This window comes from Mrakia frigida, assembly GCF_051309035.1.
Source record: "Mrakia frigida strain ATCC 22029 unplaced genomic scaffold BDY24scaffold_19, whole genome shotgun sequence".
Classification (NCBI taxonomy): domain Eukaryota; kingdom Fungi; phylum Basidiomycota; class Tremellomycetes; order Cystofilobasidiales; family Mrakiaceae; genus Mrakia; species Mrakia frigida.
In genome coordinates this window covers 445,713-463,983 of record NW_027481262.1, presented here as the reverse complement: position 1 = coordinate 463,983, position 18,271 = coordinate 445,713, and the positions used below count along the sequence as shown (strand labels likewise).

At 54.0% G+C, this 18,271-nt stretch overlaps 6 protein-coding genes across 6 annotated transcripts; 3 read left to right on the top strand and 3 right to left on the bottom strand.

Moving 5' to 3' along the window:
- Positions 1-101: 101 nt before the first annotated feature.
- Positions 102-1,810, bottom strand: BDY24DRAFT_416048 (chaperonin 10-like protein; the record flags this gene model as incomplete). Its single annotated transcript, XM_076643539.1, has 7 exons — positions 102-122; positions 221-366; positions 488-521; positions 613-725; positions 827-851; positions 964-1,053; positions 1,529-1,810. The coding sequence occupies 7 exons, from the start codon at positions 1,808-1,810 to the stop codon at positions 102-104; spliced, it is 711 nt and encodes a 236-aa protein (XP_076495834.1).
- Positions 1,811-2,137: 327 nt separating this feature from the next.
- BDY24DRAFT_416047 (inorganic phosphate transporter) lies at positions 2,138-5,119 on the bottom strand (the record flags this gene model as incomplete). The annotated part of the gene is made up of 16 exons (XM_076643538.1): positions 2,138-2,259; positions 2,338-2,539; positions 2,645-2,730; positions 2,800-2,925; positions 3,014-3,085; positions 3,174-3,389; positions 3,461-3,616; positions 3,700-3,758; positions 3,826-3,908; positions 4,003-4,110; positions 4,179-4,239; positions 4,321-4,427; positions 4,501-4,568; positions 4,655-4,771; positions 4,859-4,944; positions 5,040-5,119. 16 exons carry the CDS (start codon positions 5,117-5,119, stop codon positions 2,138-2,140), a joined length of 1,749 nt encoding a protein of 582 aa, XP_076495833.1.
- Positions 5,120-8,528: 3,409 nt separating this feature from the next.
- BDY24DRAFT_370782 (uncharacterized protein) lies at positions 8,529-11,533 on the top strand (the record flags this gene model as incomplete). The annotated part of the gene is made up of 6 exons (XM_076638127.1): positions 8,529-8,652; positions 8,722-8,888; positions 9,335-9,437; positions 9,515-9,584; positions 9,682-11,121; positions 11,473-11,533. 6 exons carry the CDS (start codon positions 8,529-8,531, stop codon positions 11,531-11,533), a joined length of 1,965 nt encoding a protein of 654 aa, XP_076495832.1.
- Positions 11,534-11,656: 123 nt separating this feature from the next.
- On the bottom strand, positions 11,657-12,730 carry BDY24DRAFT_392297 (uncharacterized protein). Its single transcript, XM_076640885.1, has 2 exons — positions 12,523-12,730; positions 11,657-12,425 (listed from the first exon to the last, which is right to left on the bottom strand). The coding sequence occupies exons 1-2, from the start codon at positions 12,610-12,612 to the stop codon at positions 11,997-11,999; spliced, it is 519 nt and encodes a 172-aa protein (XP_076495831.1). The 5' UTR covers positions 12,613-12,730; the 3' UTR covers positions 11,657-11,996.
- A 26-nt stretch (positions 12,731-12,756) lies between these two features.
- On the top strand, positions 12,757-13,848 carry BDY24DRAFT_392295 (GNAT family N-acetyltransferase). The gene is made up of 4 exons (XM_076640884.1): positions 12,757-12,960; positions 13,048-13,370; positions 13,474-13,593; positions 13,679-13,848. The coding sequence occupies exons 1-4, from the start codon at positions 12,795-12,797 to the stop codon at positions 13,811-13,813; spliced, it is 744 nt and encodes a 247-aa protein (XP_076495830.1). The 5' UTR covers positions 12,757-12,794; the 3' UTR covers positions 13,814-13,848.
- A 710-nt stretch (positions 13,849-14,558) lies between these two features.
- Positions 14,559-17,766, top strand: BDY24DRAFT_363288 (glycoside hydrolase). Its single transcript, XM_076637899.1, has 20 exons — positions 14,559-14,825; positions 14,910-14,961; positions 15,124-15,150; positions 15,240-15,264; positions 15,337-15,361; positions 15,478-15,596; positions 15,701-15,726; positions 15,798-15,808; positions 15,898-15,987; positions 16,065-16,119; positions 16,196-16,253; positions 16,350-16,358; positions 16,436-16,446; positions 16,547-16,610; positions 16,685-16,774; positions 16,863-16,954; positions 17,036-17,079; positions 17,150-17,227; positions 17,388-17,460; positions 17,538-17,766. The coding sequence occupies exons 1-20, from the start codon at positions 14,701-14,703 to the stop codon at positions 17,577-17,579; spliced, it is 1,116 nt and encodes a 371-aa protein (XP_076495829.1). The 5' UTR covers positions 14,559-14,700; the 3' UTR covers positions 17,580-17,766.
- The last annotated feature ends 505 nt before the right edge of the window (positions 17,767-18,271 follow it).

Here is an 18,271-nt window from a genome sequence, read left to right as displayed (position 1 = left end):
TCCCTTTCTTTCTTCCTCTCAGCCCCTCTCTTCCTCGTTCAAACCAAGGCATTCGTTCGTCGAAAGTTCGTCAAATAAAACACGAAATCAAACGAGACAAACTAAAAGACGAAGTCGAAGGCCTGAGGGAAAGAAAGCGAAAGCGAGAAAACCGAAGTCAGCAAAAAGGTTCCTCGAACCTCGATAGAGGAATAGGGTGAAGGGAAGAGGAAAGGCTCACCTGGTAAGCGGTGAGAGTGCAGAAGGGGAGAGCGGCGCACTCAGCGAAGCATTTTTCCTTGTCGGGGCATCGAGCGAGCATGTCCGAGTGAACGACGGCGTAGGTAGCGAAGGAACCGTTGTCCTGGTACTGCTTTCGGAGCTTGTCTGGAAGATGAAGAGAACAAGAGAGAAGGGAAGAGGGAAGCGAAGGGAAAAATGGGGAGGGGAGAAGGTCAGTTCGACGCGTCGAGATCGAAGGGAGGAGGAAGGAAGGAAGAAGACCGACCGTCCTTGATGGTTCCCTCGAGACCTCCGTAGACCTGATAGAGACGAAAGGACCTCGGTGAGTTCGATCGGTTCGAAGGAAGGAAGCAAAGAGAGCGGAGAAGGAGAAAAGAAAGACGAGCTCACCATCCCGAAGACTCGATCTCCCTCCTTAAACCTTCCAGACTTGTCCTTGACGACGATTCCGCTGAGGTCGAAGCCGGGAGTAATATCTCGGTTTTGGATTCGAAGGCAGGTGACTGTGAGAGGAGAAGGAAACGAGAAGGGTCAGATCTGGTCCGAGTTCGAAGACGAGCGAGAGAAGGGACGAGGGAGCGGTGGAAGGAGGAAGAGTGCTCACCATCTGCAGGTCCAACGGCGATGTACTTTAAAAGCAAGAAAGATTTGGGGAAAAGGAGTCAGCTTTGTTCGTCTGAGGAAGAAGAAGAAGGAGGAGGGAGATGGGGTCGAAGGAGAGAGGGAGAAAGAGCGACTCACTCTGACTTCGACGAGAGTCTCGTAGTCTCGAACCTCGGGCATGTTCTCTTCTCTGATCTTGACCACATCTTGGATGAAGGATCCTTCGTTCTGTCAAGAAGGAGGAATGAAAAGAAGGGGGGGAGGGGTCAGAACACGAATCGTCTCTCGTCGCTCTTCGAAGGAGAAGGAGAGATCAGAAAAGATAGCCGCGAACTGGAGGTAAGCAGAAAGGAAGGTGGGACAACTGTGAGTCGACGAGCATTCTCGACCTCTGAAAGGTCTGCGAAGATCCCGAACTGATGCAAAGAAGGAGGGAAGAGGAGCGAGCTTGGTTGAGCTCGACGCTTCCTTCCTTCCCTCCCTCCCTCCCTTCCCTTCTCTCGTTCGTTCCTCCAGTTCCAGACAAGCTCTCTCAAGCATCGAAGTCAACTCACCTCTTACCCGCTCTAATCGACCACCCTTCCGCTCCTTCTTCTCTGTCTTGTTCCTCCTAGTCCTCCTTCCCTTCTCCCAAAGAAATCGTCTCAGCCTCCTCGTTCAGCTTAAGCTCCTTCCTCTCCTTCCAGCACGTCCAGCCCGAAACCCCAAACCAGATCGATGCTCCTCCGTAAGCGAAGATGAAAGCCGCTGGAATCTTGCTGTTGGAAGGAGCGAAGGCGAGACCGAAGAAGAAGATGGAAGCGATGAGGGAGAACCCAAAGTTGAAGATGAGGCCTTGAAGAAGTCGTTTCGATTCGAGAGGGGGGAGCCGAGTCGAGCTGCTGGCAGAGAAGGCGTCTTCTTCGGAGGTCGCGGAAGAGGGAAAGAGGAAAAGAGAGAGCCGGGAGGACCAGCTGGGGGAGGAAAGGGAGGAGGAGGAGGTCATGGCGGTTTGCGTCAAGAAGAGTTGTTCACGACTCGAGATTTTTTGGTTTCGACGGAGTCAGATTGAAAGATATAGAGGAAATTTTCGAGACGCTCTGCGCGAACTGCATGTCGGCTCATCGAGATGAGATGGGAGAACGAGCAAAAAGGATCTGCTGCTCGAACGCGACGCGTCGTCCTTGCTTTGCTCTCGTCGTTCTCCTTCCAGGCCGGGGTACAGAAAACATAGGAAAGGGAGCCGTAAGAAAGAAAAAAAAACACGCAGTAAAGTAGAGGAAGTCTAAAAGAGATGAAAAGAGATGGAAGGCGGGAAAAAAGGAAGAAGAAACTACCAGTTGGGAGCGTAAAGAATGACGGCCGTAAGGCACCCAGCCATGGTACCAACGACGGGAACGGTGATTACCCATCCCGACATGATCCAGGCCAATCCTCGCCAGTTGAACGATTTGACTGTGAAGACGAAGTAGAGCTCAGGTCAGGTCGTGTCGTTTTGAACGAGACGATAGGAGCTCGAGCAGAGAGACTCACTGTCTCCGTTGCAAAGAGCGACTCCGAGGGTAGCTCCGGTGATGCACATGGTAGAGGAAACGGGGAGTCCGTACTGAGAAGCGAGGAGAACAGTGATGGCGGCTCCGAGCTCCATGCAGAATCCTCGCGAGGGGGAGTGAAGAGTGAGTCGGTTTCCGAGCACTCGCATGATGTTGTATCCGTAGGTAGCCAATCCGAGGACCTGCAGAATGAAGGGAAAAGAAGGAAAGAGAAGAGAGTCAGCGATCAAGGAAGGGAAGACGAAAACGAAGACGCGGCCAGGGAAAGAGAGAGGGAGGGAACGAACGATCATGGCTCCTCCGAAAGCGAGGATCCAGACGGGAGTCTCGGTCTTGGAGGTCAGGGGTCGTCCGGTTTTCCAAATGGCGTAAACTGAAAGGAGACGAGAGGGAGATGGTCAGCCGGAGTGGATGAAAGGAAGAAAGATACGCGTCGACTCACTGGCAGAGTAAGGACCGATAGCGTTGGCGACATCGTTGGCTCCGTGAGCGAAGGAAGCAGTGCAAGCGGTGAGAACCTGAAGGAAGGAGTAGAGGTGCTCGGTCTCGTTGGGGTACTGCTTGGCGGCTGGAGAAGAAAGAAGGGAAGGAACGGAAGCGGTCAACGACGTTGTTCGTTCGAGAGGGCTCTTCGTCGAAAAACGAAAGCTACTCACTAGCGTGCATAGCCTCGAGTCGAGTGACTTCAGCTTTGGAAGTACCCTCGGTCTGGAGGGAGTGGACGTCGACTGAAGGAGAGAAGGACAAAGCAAGATCAGCGTGGGTTCCTGCTCGAAGCGGTGAGAACGAGGAGGCGAAAACGAAGCGAAAACGAACCCGAGGTTCCGTGAGTCAAAGCACCGAGGATCTTGTATCGAAGGATGATCTTGAGGTTGTCCTTAGACCACCAGTCCTGCTCGGGATCCAGCTGCGAAGGATCCTTGGTCTCAACTTCAGCAAGAGGGACGGTGTGTCGAGGGGCGTGAGACTCCGCGGCCTCTTCGATGTCCTTCTCCTTGGCGTGCTCGTTGGAATGAACTTCATCGGAGGCAGCTATGGAAAGAAGAGAGAAGGGTCAGTGAAAGGTTTCAGCGACCAGACAAGACGAAACAGCGGGCACTCACAGCTGGAAAGGGCGGGGTCGTGCGTTCCGTCATCGTTGTCGTTGTAGACTCGGTAGTCGGGCACGTGAGCAGCAGGAGCTGAGATCTGTCCAGCATCAGCAGGAGCCTGCCTCTTCCAGAGGAGAGGACCGTAGAAGAAGTGGAACCATCGGATGGCTGCGAAGGAGAAACGGAAGAAGCAGAGTCAGATCAGCGAGGCGCAGAAGGAGAAGAAAAAACAAGGGGCAGCAGGAACTCACTGTAATCCTTCTTAACAACTTTAGCGTGAACGTAAGGGAGCCAGAAGACCATGGCGAGACTGCAGGGGAGGGGAGGAAGAGCAATCAGAACGACGGCAACGAAAGCGAAAGAGAGCGAGAGCTCACCAAGTAATAACGGCAGCGGTTCCGACGATGGCAGTAGCGACGGTGGTCTCGGGAAGATCGGCGAGGTTGAGGGAGGGAGATCCCTGCGAGAAGGAGAAGAAGAAAGAAAGGAGAGGGAGGAGTGAGCTCGAGTTTGCTTGATCTCAGGCTCATCCCATCGGTGAGCGAGAAACTCACCTTGTAGACGATGCTCATGGTGAGGACAGCGGTGACGAGGAAGAAGTAAAGAGGAGAGGTGTAGAGAGCCATAGTGATGGCTTTCTCTCCTCGGACGAGAACAACGTACTGGGAGGGAAGGAAAGAAGAAGTGTCAGGCTCAGGTCCCCGTCGACGCGATTTGCTCTCGGACTCACTTTGGTGAAGAGGAAAAGAATGGCACCGAAGACGGCAGCAATTCCAGGAGCGATGATGAAACTGTAGGCGAAGGAAGATGAAGAAAGTCAGACTGAAGAAGTCGACGAACTCGACGGAGTCAGAACGTCGTCGAAGACTCACCCAGCGAAGATTGTTCCCAGACCCTTTCCTCCGTTCCACCCCCACTGGACAGATTCAGTACCTCCAACGGCAACTCCAACACCAGCGAGAGCGGAGACAATCGAATACTGTTCAGAAGAAAGAAGCAAAACTCGTCAGTCGAAGCGAGGAAACTGGAGGCGAAAGAAGAACGAGACGCACGGTGGTCGAAACGGGCCAGGACTGCTTGGTGCAGAACATCAACCAGCATGCAGAAACCGACAAGGCACCTGAGGACGAGCAGGGAGACGAAGGAAAGAATGGTCAGGTCGGGTCTGAAGACCGAGCGGAAAGAAAAGCTTTTCTCGAGACTGACAAGTGAAAGAGAGAAGCTGAACGCCGGCGTTCCCCTCGAAGGAAGAGAGAGAAATGATCCCGTTCTTGATGGTGGAAGCGACCTTAGCTCCAACGAGGACAGCTCCCAAGAATTCGCCTTGAGGAAGGAAGAAGAGAAGGCGAAAAGTTCAGCGACGGGTCAGGGGCAGGACGCGGCCGACGGGGAAGAGAGAAGCAGACTCACAAACGGCAGCGCACATGGCGGCCTGCTTGAGAGTGAGAGACTTGGAGGCGACGGAAGTAGCGAACGAGTTGGCTACATCGTTTGCTCTGAAGTAGAGAAGGAAGGAGGGAAGGAAGAGCAGAGGGAAGGGTCAGTTCACGTCTCCTCATCTTCTTCCGCGATTCAGCGATAAGGAACTGACCCGATGTTGTAGGCATCCAACGCGCAGAAGATGGTACCGAAGGCGAACAGGTAATCCCACTGGTGAAGAGTTCCGGACATCTTGAGGGCGGAGGAAGGAGGAGGGAGGAAGGTATTGGGCGTTGAGGGAAGAGAGAAGCGAAGGAGGTCGTTCGTCTCTTTAAGTACGAGGCTTGGCGTCAGGACGCAACGTTCGTGAGAGGTTGATCACGGACTCCGAACCTGTTTCAGAGGGAGAGAGCAGCGAGGAGCAAAGCCAAGGAGCACTTCGAGGCAGTTGAGGATCAACGTGGTCGGGACGGCGGTTTGCACGCGCTATCACAAGGATGAAAGCGTGCCTCGTTGAATTTTGAGGTCGATTTAGATCAAGGCTTCAGGAAAGAAGAGCAAGGAAAACTCGAGGGAGTTTACAGAAGGGAAAGAGAGGAAGGAAGGCAGTCAGCTCGCATGAGCTCACCCTTTCTTGACAGGGTCAACGGTCGGGCTGCGCCCGAAATGGGATCTTTTAAAGATGTTTGGTTTCTTTGGAGATCGAAGGGAGAACGTGTTCACGAGGGGGCACGAGGTGAAGAGGAAGAAGGCACACAACCTCAGCTGAACAAATTTTCCAGGTGTAGCCTGGAAGTGGAGCCCTTCATCTGGTTGTACTGTATCCGGCTGGTGAGCTTCAGAAAAAGATGTGCAGACGATGAAGAAGAACGAAAGGGAAACCTTGCTTTGAAGCAGAAGAAAAGACTACTGGGGTGCGACGCGTCTCTTTTCCGAGATCCGAGCTCCGAGGTCGAAGCCTGCTTGGTAAGGGTTTCAGCTGCAATAATGCTTTGAGCCCAGGACGATGAAACGTGGGCAGGGGGAAGGAAGAGATCAGCTCCAACTCGAGCACGAGCAGGAAAGAAAAGCCCTCCTATAGTTCGCTGAATATCTTCCCAACTTAACTTCGTCAGGGGTCAAGGAAAAGCTTCCGATCCGTTGATATGATTACGTTGAGTGGAGGCTTTTCAGAGAGCACGAGGACAGTATGAAAGGAGTCAGTTTCCCTTCGCGCTCGTGCGACGGAACCTAGCGCCTGAAGTTGTGAGGTCGAGGACTGGAGAAGAGCAGAGTAGCAAGGCTTATCTTCCTTAGAGGTACGTAGATCTCTGTCTGTATCTTCCTTCACTCCGCTTTCCAAACAAGGATCGAAGCTCGAACTCAACGTTCCTAATCACCGAGCTCTCCCTCGCCTTCCTCAGTGCCCTCTCAGTGCTCCTCTTTGCTCACACATCAAGCGACGCCGGAAATCGCGAAGCGTTAGTAGTGACTCCTTAGATCCTCTTCTTCTCATCTCTGTCATCGGTGGGAAAGACGGACGAGACGCGGTGGTCGACGACGCGTTTGGTGCCGCTTTTTTGCTCAGGATAGGACCTCGTGCCCCTCTTTCGCCTCTCCTCCTTTCCCTTCCCTTCGTCCCGAGCTCTACATATCTCTCCTCCCTCGCTTCGCTCCACCCACCACTTTCGCTCGTTCCCCTCTCGGCGAGATGGGTCGCCAAACCGATCCGCCGTTGCTCGACTGCTGGTTCCCCTCGAAGCAATCATGCCGGTAGGACGTAGGTTTAAAGGCAATTTTGGGGACTTCGGAGATGAGAATGGGCGAGGTAGGGGATGAGGCGGTTGAGGGGGGAGATCGTGAAGAGACGGAGCTCTGGCCGAAGGAGACGATCCGGATCGATGACGGACGGGAGGGTGAAGGAGAGGGAGGTGGGGAGGAAGCTGAGGAGGAAAGGGATATAGATGTGGGAGGAGGAGGGAAAGCCGACAGAGGCTTGAAGAACGATGGATTCTCGAGTCCTTCGAGGCGCATCGTTCCTCTTTTTCAGAGCTCTCTGACAAAAGCGATCTCTGTAGAAAAAGGGCAAAAATCTCCGTGATACGTCGAATAGACGTCATGATTATATAACCCGCTGTTCCTGCTATGAAAACCCAGGACTTCGATCGAGAAACACGAATCTTTGCACGAGCAATTCGCCGTCTTCTGCATTTCGTTGTCTTTCCCTTCTTGTCGTCCACGTTGAAAGAAACTCGTCCTTACTAAGGGAACATCTGAGATCGTCCTGTGACCTGGCTTTGCTTGGGCTCAGGTCGAGGTGGTCAGCAAAGAGATCGAGGCGTTCGAAACGACACGCGCGTTTCCCTGGTTCCTTTTTGACCTCTTCCCTTAGCTCTGCTCCTACTTCAGACCGAAGGATAAAGCGCCATCAACTATCAACTTTAGGAACAACCTCAGTCTTCTCTATAGCTCGGTAGTCGGTCAGCATCTCGACTCGACGCGTCGTCGATCCGGAAACTGCGATCTCGTTCCTCCGCTGGTGAGGTTGGGTGAGGCACAAACAGAAGATCATCTCAACGGAGATAAGCCGATCTCAAATTAGCGGGAGTGTGAACCCGCTCGGCAAGCTATGTTGAAGAAAGAGGGGAGCTGAGGAGTTGGCCGAGATTCGCTCGACGACGCGACGAGGTACGTGCACCACAGAGGGTTGTCCTTCCTCGTCCCCACCTCGGGTGAAGAGTAGATTCGACTCGAGGCGGGTCCACTAGTTCGCCCAAGATGTCCTCTCTTCATCACGGAAGGAGAAAAAGCTCACCAACTGATCCCTCCATCTCTTGAAGGCCCTGCTGCTTCATCTCTGAGCTTGATCGACAGACGAGCCTTCCAAATAGGTGCATGAGATGCTGATAAAAAGACTATGAGGATTCAGTATTAGATCCAGAGCTGAGCGAAGAGAGGAAAGGGACGAAATAAGGGAGGGGGGAGGGGAGAAGGACGTTGGGGCTGCCCGATGTTTGAGGGCTGAGATGAGAGGGAGTTCAGCGCCAAAAATGCTGGAAGTGAAGATGAAGTAGGCTGGAGAGACACAAAAGCTTATAGACCAGACCTGAAAGCTGAAGAACGAAGGAGGGAGCGAGAGATGGTCGTGGTCGAGGGAGGAAGATACGTCGAGCTCATCAGCGCATCGCTTCTTTTTCTCTCAACCTTCACGACCGTTCCATTCCTCCGATCTCCCACTCATCTCTCTCGTTTGCGAAGGATCATACTATCATATAGAAGAGCTATACAACAGCGGATTCGCCGATTTTCTTCGAGGGACAGGAATCGTTCAGCTCAGCGCTCGCAACGTCGAGTCGAGCTCACCTTCACCCTCCCTCCCTCCCTCCCTCCCTTTCGTCTTCACTCGATCCTTTCAGCGACGTACAGCTTCCCATCACCTCGGCAAACCTCAGCAAACGGAACGACGTAGCCAAGGTATATGACGATCCTCCCTGCGTTTTCGATGAGGCAGGCAAGCAGTTCTACGGCAGCCGCGTCGCTGCGAGACTTGAGCTCGGACAGCTTTCGATTTCCTTTTCCTTCCTCCCAACCACATCAACCTCTCCCGCCTCAAACCAACACCAGCAGCCTTTTCTTACAACCTACCCTTTCTTACAACCTAACGCTCTCCCACTCGAAGACAATGTCTACCTCTATCAATGAACCCAGCTCGATTCAGCTCGCTCCTCTCGCTCACCTCCCTCTCCCTCTCGCCTCTGAAGACTCGACCGTTCGCTCCTCTCAGCCTTCGTTCAAGAACACCATGGGTGAGTCTTCTCTCCCATCCTCTTCTCCTCCTCTTGAGGCTGACTTCTCTTCTTTGCTCGTTCTCTCAGCTCCCTCCTCTTCGTCAAGCTCAACCTCCTTCCCTCCTCCCCCGTCGACGCAGGCAGCCGATTTCGACCAAGAATCCTCCGACGAAGTACTTCGACCTCGAGGAGGAGGATGCTGTGGGTGCTTCTTTGGATGTCTAGCTGGGCTCTTGTGCTGTGGATTCTGTTGCGTGAGTCTCCCTCTTCTTCTTTCTCTGTGCTGTTTGTGGAAGAAGAAACGTTCCGATGAGCTCGCGAGCTGACCTTTCCCTTCATTCTCTCCCTCTCTCCCTTCCCTCTCCTCCTTCTCTTCACTCGACATGTCTTCTCATCCACGTCCAGGAGTAGTAGTAAACCACCCTGTCGCTCTCGCTAGACGTTTTTCTTGAGGTGCACGTCGCGGCTGCCTCGTCTCTCTTTTGCTTTGTTCTTGCTTTGACTCCTTCACGACCACGGACTTCTCCTTCTTATCTTTCTCTACGACGACACTGTATCCCCCTTTCGCTCGCTCTCCCATGTTTTTTGCTTTGTTCTCTCGCGTCCGTTTCTCTTTCACGATCTACGATCTTCGTTTCGACGCGTCTTTCCTTCCTCTTCTTTTTTTTTCGCTGAGAAACGGATCTGACCACGTTCAAAGTTCTGGGAGTCAACCGTTTGGGAGATCCGATTCCCTATCGGAACGTTCGCTTTGATCCATCGATGCTCGCTCACCGGTGAGCGAAAGGGGAGTCAAGGAGGCCGTGAGCTTCACCTCGCTCGAACCCTTCTGCCTGAGCTCCTCCTCCTCTGTCCCTCTCTTTCCCCCCAACGCCAACAGTCTCCAAAGAACCCAACATGTCCGAAAATTCCCGTCCTATGGGACTCTCTGAGAGGTACTCCCTCGCTAGGTGAGTGACTAACTCTTGTTGAGCTCTCGGTCATGAGCGGTGAAGAGGTCGAAGCTCACCTTCCTTCCTTTCTCTCTCTCTCTCTCTCTGCTCTCAGATCGCTCCTCTCCTCCCAACCTCTCCCCATCGTCCTCTTCAACCTCATCCCTCCTTCAACCTCGGAACTCTTCACTCCTTCGACCCTCCTCCCTTCCGTTCAATCCGCCCTCGCTTCCCTCCTCCCTCTGCATCCGACCCTCTTTGTTCGATACACCGACATCCGCTCTTCCACTCCTGGACTCGCCTTCCTCCCCTTCGTCGATGTCAGAAAAGTAATCTCGGTTGAGAAGGAAGGAGGAAGCATCGATACCATGCTCGAAGCCGTGATGGAGAGGGAGCTGGAGCTCGAAGGGGACGGCGAGCTCAGCCCGCCCTGGAGGGTTCTTCTTTGGTTCCCTGAGGACGTCAAGAAGGATGGATTCTGGATTGGATTCGCTGGTCATCATTCCCTCTTCGATGGAGCAGCAGCTTTGTCCTTCACTCAAGCTCTCGTAGCAGCTCTTTCGACATTCATCGGATCCTCCTCCTCGACTTCCCTGACCCTCGTCGTCCCTCTGCCCTCCTCCCCCGAGTTCCCTCCCACGCTCGAATCCATCCACTCCACCTCCGTCTCCTTCTTCACTCTCCTCCCCATCATCTACAACGAAATCCTCCTGCCTCTCCTCCCTACTTTCCTTCGTCCCTCCTCTGGCCCTCCCGCTCAGCACTCGTCGCCAACTTGGATCGGCTCTTCTTCCTCTCTCGCTTCCCATCCTCGTCGCAAAAACCATCTCACCACCCATCTACCATCCTCTCTCATCCAACCTCTCCTCGTCCTCTGCAGGAAGAACGGAACCTCGCTCACTTCGCTGCTCAACACCCTCCTCGCTCGTTCCATCCGAACCAACCTCGTCGACGCGTCGTCAAACAGCGTTGAAATCAAATCCAACACGGCCATGTCCCTTCGACCACCTCATCTCGCTGGATTAGTAGGAGGGACGTACACGGGTGGATTCCCTCACACTTTCGCCTTCCCAACCAACAACAACAACAACAACAACGACGACGACGACGAAACCCTCCTTTGGCTCCCTTCCCGCTCGCACCACACCCTCCTCCGTGACCCCTCCGTGCTCTCCTCCTCCCTCCAGCAATGGGGTCTTCTCTCCTACCTTCCCTCCCCCTCTTCCTCCTCCTCCTCTTCCACCAACGAAACCTGGTCCGCCTTCTTCCTCCCGAAAACCGTTCCCTCCTCCTTCACCACCTCGTTCGAACTCTCCAACCTCGGACGCGTCGATGTTGAATCCCACTGGTTTCCCGAAGGATGGAAATTAGGAGGGATCGTGTTCAGTCAGAGTCCTCAGGCGATGGGACCGGCGCTGGTGGTGTCGGTGGTTGGGTCGGGAGGAGGAGGAGTGACGTTCGGATGGGGGTGGGAGGAGGGCGTACTGGGTGGTAGGGAAGAAGGGAGGAAGGGGGTGGAGAGGGTTTGGGAGGGCGTGAGGGGGAGCGTGGAGAGGTTGGTGAAGGCAGAGGGAGGGAAGTGAGACGGGAACGCGACGGGACTTCGTTTTTTGGTTTTGCGTCTCTTCTTCTTGCTTTTTCTCGCGGTTTGGTTGGCTTTTTTTTTTAGTCTTTTCCTCTGGGTCGTGCCTTATCTATACGTTCCCAATTCCCAAGGTTCGGGAAAAAGGTCTGATCGAACTGAAAGGGACGGAGAAACGAAGGAGGGAGAGAAGGAGTAGCGAGTTCGACGGGTCCCGTCCCGTCTCCCTCTCGATCTCTTTCTGGCCCCTGCACGCTCTCACTCCCTCTCTCTGAGAAGCAAGCGCATCATCAAACTCGTAATCATGAATCGTTATCGTTACAGATCAGATCTCCTCTCCGCTCTCGTTCTCTCTCTCGCTCGCTTTCACCAACGGCTCCCTTAATCCCCTCCTCCCCATCCTTCTTCTCCCCTCCTCCTCCCGTCTTCTTCTCCGCACCACCACCACCAAACAACCCACCCAACCACCCTCCCAACCCTCCTCCTCCTCCTCCTCCTCCCTCCTCCACCTCCTCCGCAAAACAAACCCTCACGCTCCCGTTCCCGCTCTTCAACGTGCCCTCGTCCAAGCCTTGCGTCCCTTCTTTGGCCAACCCGAGAGCGCCATCCCATCCGGTCATATCCCCAACGAACCCTCTGTCGGCCGAGATACGGGTGTAGAACGGTTGCACGGCCGGCGAGATCTTGATGGATCCGTGAGTGGTTGAGTGCGTTAAAGGGCCGTGGAAAGAGCGAGGGAGGAAGAGGGTGACGGAGCCGTTGGTGGAAGAGAGGGAGAGGGAGAGGGGGGTGGAGATTGGGAGACGGGAGAGCTGCATGAGGAGGAAGAGGAGGAGGAAGGGGAGGGTTCAGCGACGCGAGACGAACGATTGACTGAGGGTTGAATTCTGTTTTGTACGACTCACCACCTCAATCCTAACAGATCCGTTAGAACTCTCCGCTTTCGCTCTAACCCTCTTTCCTTCCTCTCCTTCTTTGCCCTTGACTCCCAACTTGACTTTCACACTCCCGTTGGTTGAAGACCAGTAGCCGTTCACTCGCTCTCCGTCAACGAGCTCTTCCTTTCGAGCAGGAGGGAGAGCTTGTAGAGGGACTTGAATGTTGAGATCGATGATGTGACAAGTGTTGATGGAAGAGTTGGATTGGCTGAGGGAGATGTGCGAGGATTTCGAGGCTGAGAGGAGAGCGGTGGGCAAGGAGGGAGGGAGAGGAGAGGTGGTGGAGGTCGAAGAGGAGGGGGTGTAGGAAGGAGGAGGAGGGTCGGAGGAGGAAGAGTCCTGCTGGAGAGAGAGAGCAACGAGAGGAGAGTTCAGTGGAAAATCTTCTCAGAGAGAGGAAAAAGCGAGCGAAAGGAGAAGGAAGATGGAAACGGACCTCGACGTTCTCCATCGTCGAAGGAGCGAAGGACGACTCTCCCTTCTTCGCAGGCTCGTTCCTTCCTTCTTCCGGGGAGTCGATCAACATCGTTTCAAGAGAGAGTACAAGAAAGAAGATGTTTCGTTGATGGTGGTGGTTGGGAGCTTCTCTTCCCCAAATTCGCTCGCTAGAAGGTATAAAGCTCGCTTCGAGCTCACTCGTCGACTGCGACTTTTGTTGAGCTCGACTCTCTCCTTCCTTCCCTCCTTCCTTCCTCCCAACGCCGACCAATGACCTCCCCTCACCCTCCTCGTCCTCAAATCTCTCTCTCACACGAAGTCCTTTCTGAAGACTACCTCGCTCTCGCAGACATCCACGTTCGAGCGTTCGGAGATCCTAGGAAAGCAGAGTTGATCTATCCTTTGTCTTTGCGTCTTTCTCATGAGCAACGAGTTGGTGAGCTCTCTCTTTCGTTTCACCTCTTCTGTATAAAAAGCACGCCCCAAGCTCACTCCTCCGTTCGCTCTTGTGAAACTTTGCCAGCCCACAACGCCTTCAAACGCACCCGCAGAGCCCGTCTCCCTCCAGCCGACCTCGTCGAACTCGTCGCTCGTCTCCCCGACGGTTCTCTAGCAGGCATCGCCTCCTACCTCCGACCCATCGATCGAACCTCTACTAAAGGAGATCCTTTACCCTCCGAACTCGCCATTGAAGCTGAATGGGAAGCGATCTTTGAGAAGGAGGGGAAGAGCGAGGTTCAGCTGGAGATGGAGGGGACGATGGATCTGGGGTTCGCAGAGAAGTTTGGTGCGGAGTTGGATAGGGTTAGAAAGGAGTGGAGTAAGGGGAGGAGGCATTGGTATTTGGTGAGTCGTTGAGCAGGAGGGGTTTATAGGGAAGGGAGGGAAGAGGGAGAGGGAGGGAGAGAAGGACGAGCTGATCTTTTTTCTTTGGTTGGACGGTTGGCAGTCTATAGTAGTCATCGACCCAACGCTGCACGGATTAGGGATCGGGTCGAAGCTGCTCGATTGGGGGTTGGAACAAGCGAAGAAGGACGGAGTGCCTTGTTTTTTGGAGGCTTCGGAGAGCGTGAGTCGTCGCTGATCGCTTCGTCTTCTTCGAACGCTCGAAGCGTGGAACTGATTGCGTTGTGATCTCTGGATGAAACAAACAGGGTCGTCCGCTGTACGAGAGTCGAGGCTTCAAGGTCGTGAACTGGTGCGAGTTCGACGACGCAGAGGGCCCGACGGAGGACGGCAAGTTGAGGTTTCCTGGGATGGCTTGGGGAGGGTTTGAGGAGGAGACTTAGACAGAGGAACGCCTATATATGTGTCTGGCTGTTCGGTGCAGAGCTCGAGTGGATCGTTCAGCGAGCGAGGGAGGGGAAAGGGAGCGACGCGCCGACGACAGGACGTCGAGCTTTCGCCTCTTTTTCGCCTGCGCTCTCGAGAGAGATCGATACCCGGAGCAAGCTGACGGATGAGACATTTCTCGACCTCTAGTCCACGTTTCAGAACACAGAAGAAACCCCCGTCCGTCCATCTTCTCAAGTTTCGACGCGTCGACCCAATCCGGCGTTCGCTTTCCCCCTCTCTCCTTCTCGCCTGAAACGGACGACGGGAGCTGCTAGCTGTGTTCTAGTAATAGTGATGTAGGAGACCAGAGGAGAAGATTCTGTTTCTTCCAATCGTTGTTTGGGGGGCTGATCCGGCTGAAACTCAACCATCTCCGCTCGTCCTCTTTTTAGCTCGCCAAGCTTCCTGTCAGAGTCTATATCAGCTAGCTCGTACGTCCTGCAAATCTGTGCGAGATCTGTATTGATCTTGTATGGATCTGGAAGGAAGCTCGATCTGAGGGAGCTGCAGATTCGCGTTTTGTTTCCCCTCGCTGCGACGCGCGTCGCTTCCCACCTCCCCCTGCCTGGATCCCCTTCTCTTCATCTTCTTTATCTCCTCGGTCGTTTTCAACACACGGTCCGTCTCCTCCCTGCCTCCACGTGAGGGATCAAAAAAAAGTATAAAAGAGAACCGCTGACATTTCGACCTTTTTCTTCCCATCGACACCCACCCTTCTTCACCTCCTCCTCCTCCTCCCTCCTTCTCTTACTCCCACTCCACCCTACTCTCATTTCATTCCTTCCACTCCTTTCAAGTCAACCCTCACTTATCCAACACCACATCTCTCCGAACAACAACGATGCTCGCCTCGTTCCCCTCCCTCCTCCTCGCCGCTCTGACTGTCACCCAGCTCGTCCCCGCTGGACCTATGGTCAAGCGATGCACCTACGCTCTGACCTCCTACTCAGCTGCCAACGTCGCTGCGTGAGTCTCGTACAGCGCTTTTTCGTTCAACGGCTTCACGTATTCGATCTGACTCGTCTGTCTTTCCCTCGTTTTCCATCGCAGCGCAAAGAAGTGCACTATCATCAACGTATCAGCTTTCACGATGCCTGCTAAGGTAGGTCCCAGGTTGATCTACCACGTTTTCAGTCTGACATCTCCCTTGGATACCGACGAACTGACGCAGTCGCGCGCTCTCTTTTCCGTCGTCCCCCTCTCCTTCACTTCTCCTCTTTCTCCTTCCTACCCGACCCGACCGTTCCTATTTTGGGACTACCAGACAACGCTTGATCTCACTGGACTTCTCGTGAGTTCTTCATTTGAGATCTTGAACCTGATTCCGACGCGACGCTAACGACCTTTCCTTTTTCATTCCCGTTGGTCGCTCTTTGCAAGACTGGAACCGTCATCAACCTCAAGGGTACGCATCGGGCTTGAGTCCGAGCTTCTTTTCTTGACCAGAAGGTCATCGTCCTTCTCCTTTTTCTTTTAGGAAACCTGAACCTTTGTGGGACGACGTGAGCCCGCCTTTCCTTCTCCTTCCTCCCCCCTCCTTTGCTTCACGATCGCTCTCTCCTCATTTTCTCATCAATGAACTGAGATCCCGTTCACTTTTGTCTTCTTTCTCCTACAGTCACTGGGCTGACGGTCCTTGCATCGCCGTCGGAGGGACGTCCATCACTTTCAACGGAGGAGGCTTCGTTCTCTCTGGAAACGGAGCTTCGTACTGGGATACTCTTGGATCCAACGGGGGTGAGAGTTTTTGTTTCAACTCACTCTAGAGGGAGCTCATGACGATAGCGAAGAGGAAGCGTTTTCAATTGACTGATGCTGTCGACGCGTTCTCCGTTTCTCAGGCGTTGACAAGCCCAAGTTCTTCTCGGTGAGCTCAATTTCAGATTTCCGCTCGCCCCGTGTACCATGTGCTGACTGACCGCCTCTTCTTTTTCTCAGGCCACCATGAGGTTCATTCTAGACGTCGAAGACCCGCACCTCCTTCAGCCGCGCTCGGTCAGTTCAGGGCTCATCCTTTCCTTTCTTTCCTCGTTTTCAGCGGAACCATCTCGAACTTGTACATCAAGAACACTCCTCGACACACCTTCTCCATCGGAAACAAGGCCGCTCTCACTTTGACCGACGTTCAGTGAGCTCTCCTTTGATCACTTCGAACTTGAGCTTCACTCAGCTCGTTCGCTGACCTGCTGCACCCCACGTTTCAAGCATCGACAACACTGCCGGAAACGTCTTGAGTGGAGGAAAGACCATCGGACACAACGTGAGTGCGACGACAAAGACGAGAAGGAAAAAACGAACGCGTCGAACAAACTGACGCGGTGTTTCTCTCGAACTAGACCGACTGCTTCGACGTTTCCGCCTCGGACGTGACCATCAACAAGAGTACTTGCAACAGTGAGTTTGAGCTTCCCTGCCTCGTAGCTTACCGCTTCCTGAAGCACGTCGCTGAGTCTTTTGCGTTTCTCTTCCCCTCGCTCGTCTCGCTCGAAGACCAGGACGGTTTGTTCTTTTCCCCCTCATCTACACACTCGGAATGAAGCTTCATCTGATTTTTCACTTTCTTCCGAGTCCCTCAGACTGCCTCGCTGTAAGTAGATACTTCCCTTCGAAGAACGATAGCGAACGAGACAAGTGACGCGTCGACCTGACCTGACCTCGCTCGCCTTGCTTTCTCCCTCTCCGCCCAGATCAACTCTGGTAACAACATCAAGTTCACCAACAACGCCTGCAATGGTGGACACGGTATCAGCAGTACGTCCGCTGCGTGTCTCTCGTGCGACGAAGTCGACGACTGATCCTTTTTTTCCCCTCGACCCTTCCTTCAGTCGGTTCCGTCGCCACTGGCAAGGTCATTTCCAACGTCGTCATCTCAGGAAACGTCGTTACCAACTCTGACAACGGACTCAGGATCAAAAGTGAGTCAAACAAGTTTGGACGAGTCTCGAGATCGAAGACGGCGAGACGCGTCGAGTCGAGACGATAACGAATCCTTGTAATTTTTAGCCGTCTCCGGCGCAACTGGAGCTTCCGTCACCGGAGTTACCTACACCTCGAACACTGTCACAGGTGCCACGAAGTACGGTGTAGTGATTCAGGCAAGTCCTCGTTCCCGCCTCGCTAGCTTCTCAATCTCGTCCAGATCGTCGCTGACCAGACCTTCTCGATCTCCCCCACAGCAAGACTACCTGAACGGAGGTCCCACTGGAGTCCCTACCAACGGGTTCGTTCTCTTTCTCGTCTTCCTTTTCCTTCAAGCCTGTCGAGCTCACGAGTCTTCGTCCTTTCCTCAGCGTCGCCATCAAGAACATCAACTTCACCTCCGGAAACAAGGTCACCGTTGGCTCGAAGGGGAAGAAAGTCTTCGTTCTGTGAGTTTGGCTCCTCCCCGTCATCTTCCGTCAAGTATGAGTTCTCGCCTTCGGCGCTTTGCGGTCGACGCGTTCTCTTCTTCATTCCCTCGAAACGTCGTTCCCTCCTCGTCGTCAACGCAACTGACCACGAATTTCTCCTTCGCACTGTCGATCTCAGCTGTGGAACTGGAAGCTGCACCGGGACTTGGAACTGGTCTGGGTTGACCGCTTCGGGAGGAGTTTCAAGCTCGGTGAGTCGAGGCGACGCGTCCATCTTTCTGTCCAACCCCTCTCCCACGGCGCTAATGCCTTTCCTCTTCTTCGAAAGATCACTCCTTCGACCGTCCCCATCACTGGCTTCAGCCTCTAGACGCATCAAAGAAGCTCGTCCAGCCTCTTCTCTCCCTGATCACTCTCACTCTATTTCCGTCTCTTCTTTTCCCTCCTCCCCTCGTCTCATCCCCTTCGCTAGGTCGGATACCACGTTCTCCTCTATCCAGTCTCCTCCCACACTTGTTTCACAACTTCTCTCATCGAATGAGATGCTCGCCTCTTCCAGAAGCGCTCGACGAGAAAGGGGAAAGGAGAGCTGGGACGAGACGGAGCCTGGAGGTGAGCTCGATTGAGCCTGATTCCTTCAAGAAAAAATTTGCAAGGTCGTAAACGTTTCGTAATACAGTAATCTACATGGAAGCCTCAGGCAAAAGTCTGATTTAAGAAAGTGAGAGAGAGAGAAGGAGGATGAGTCAATCTCTGTCGAGCTCGGGTCGAGCTCCCCTCGACTCCTTCCGACCTTCGTCCTCCTCGGTCACCCTCCTCCTCTCCATCACCCAAACGCCAGATGTCCTTCATCGAACCTGAACTCACCTATGCACTCCTCTCGTCAAGCACCCAACACTTTGTCCTCCTCCTCCAACGGTCCTCCCAGCTCAGCGTCCAAAGCTTCCCCGCTCTCCTGGATCTTCCTCCTCGCCTGCCTCTCGCTCCTCCTGACACGAGAAACCGCGAAGGGAGCATACAAGCCCGCGCTCGCCATGGCTGCCCATCGTGGAAGCTCCCATC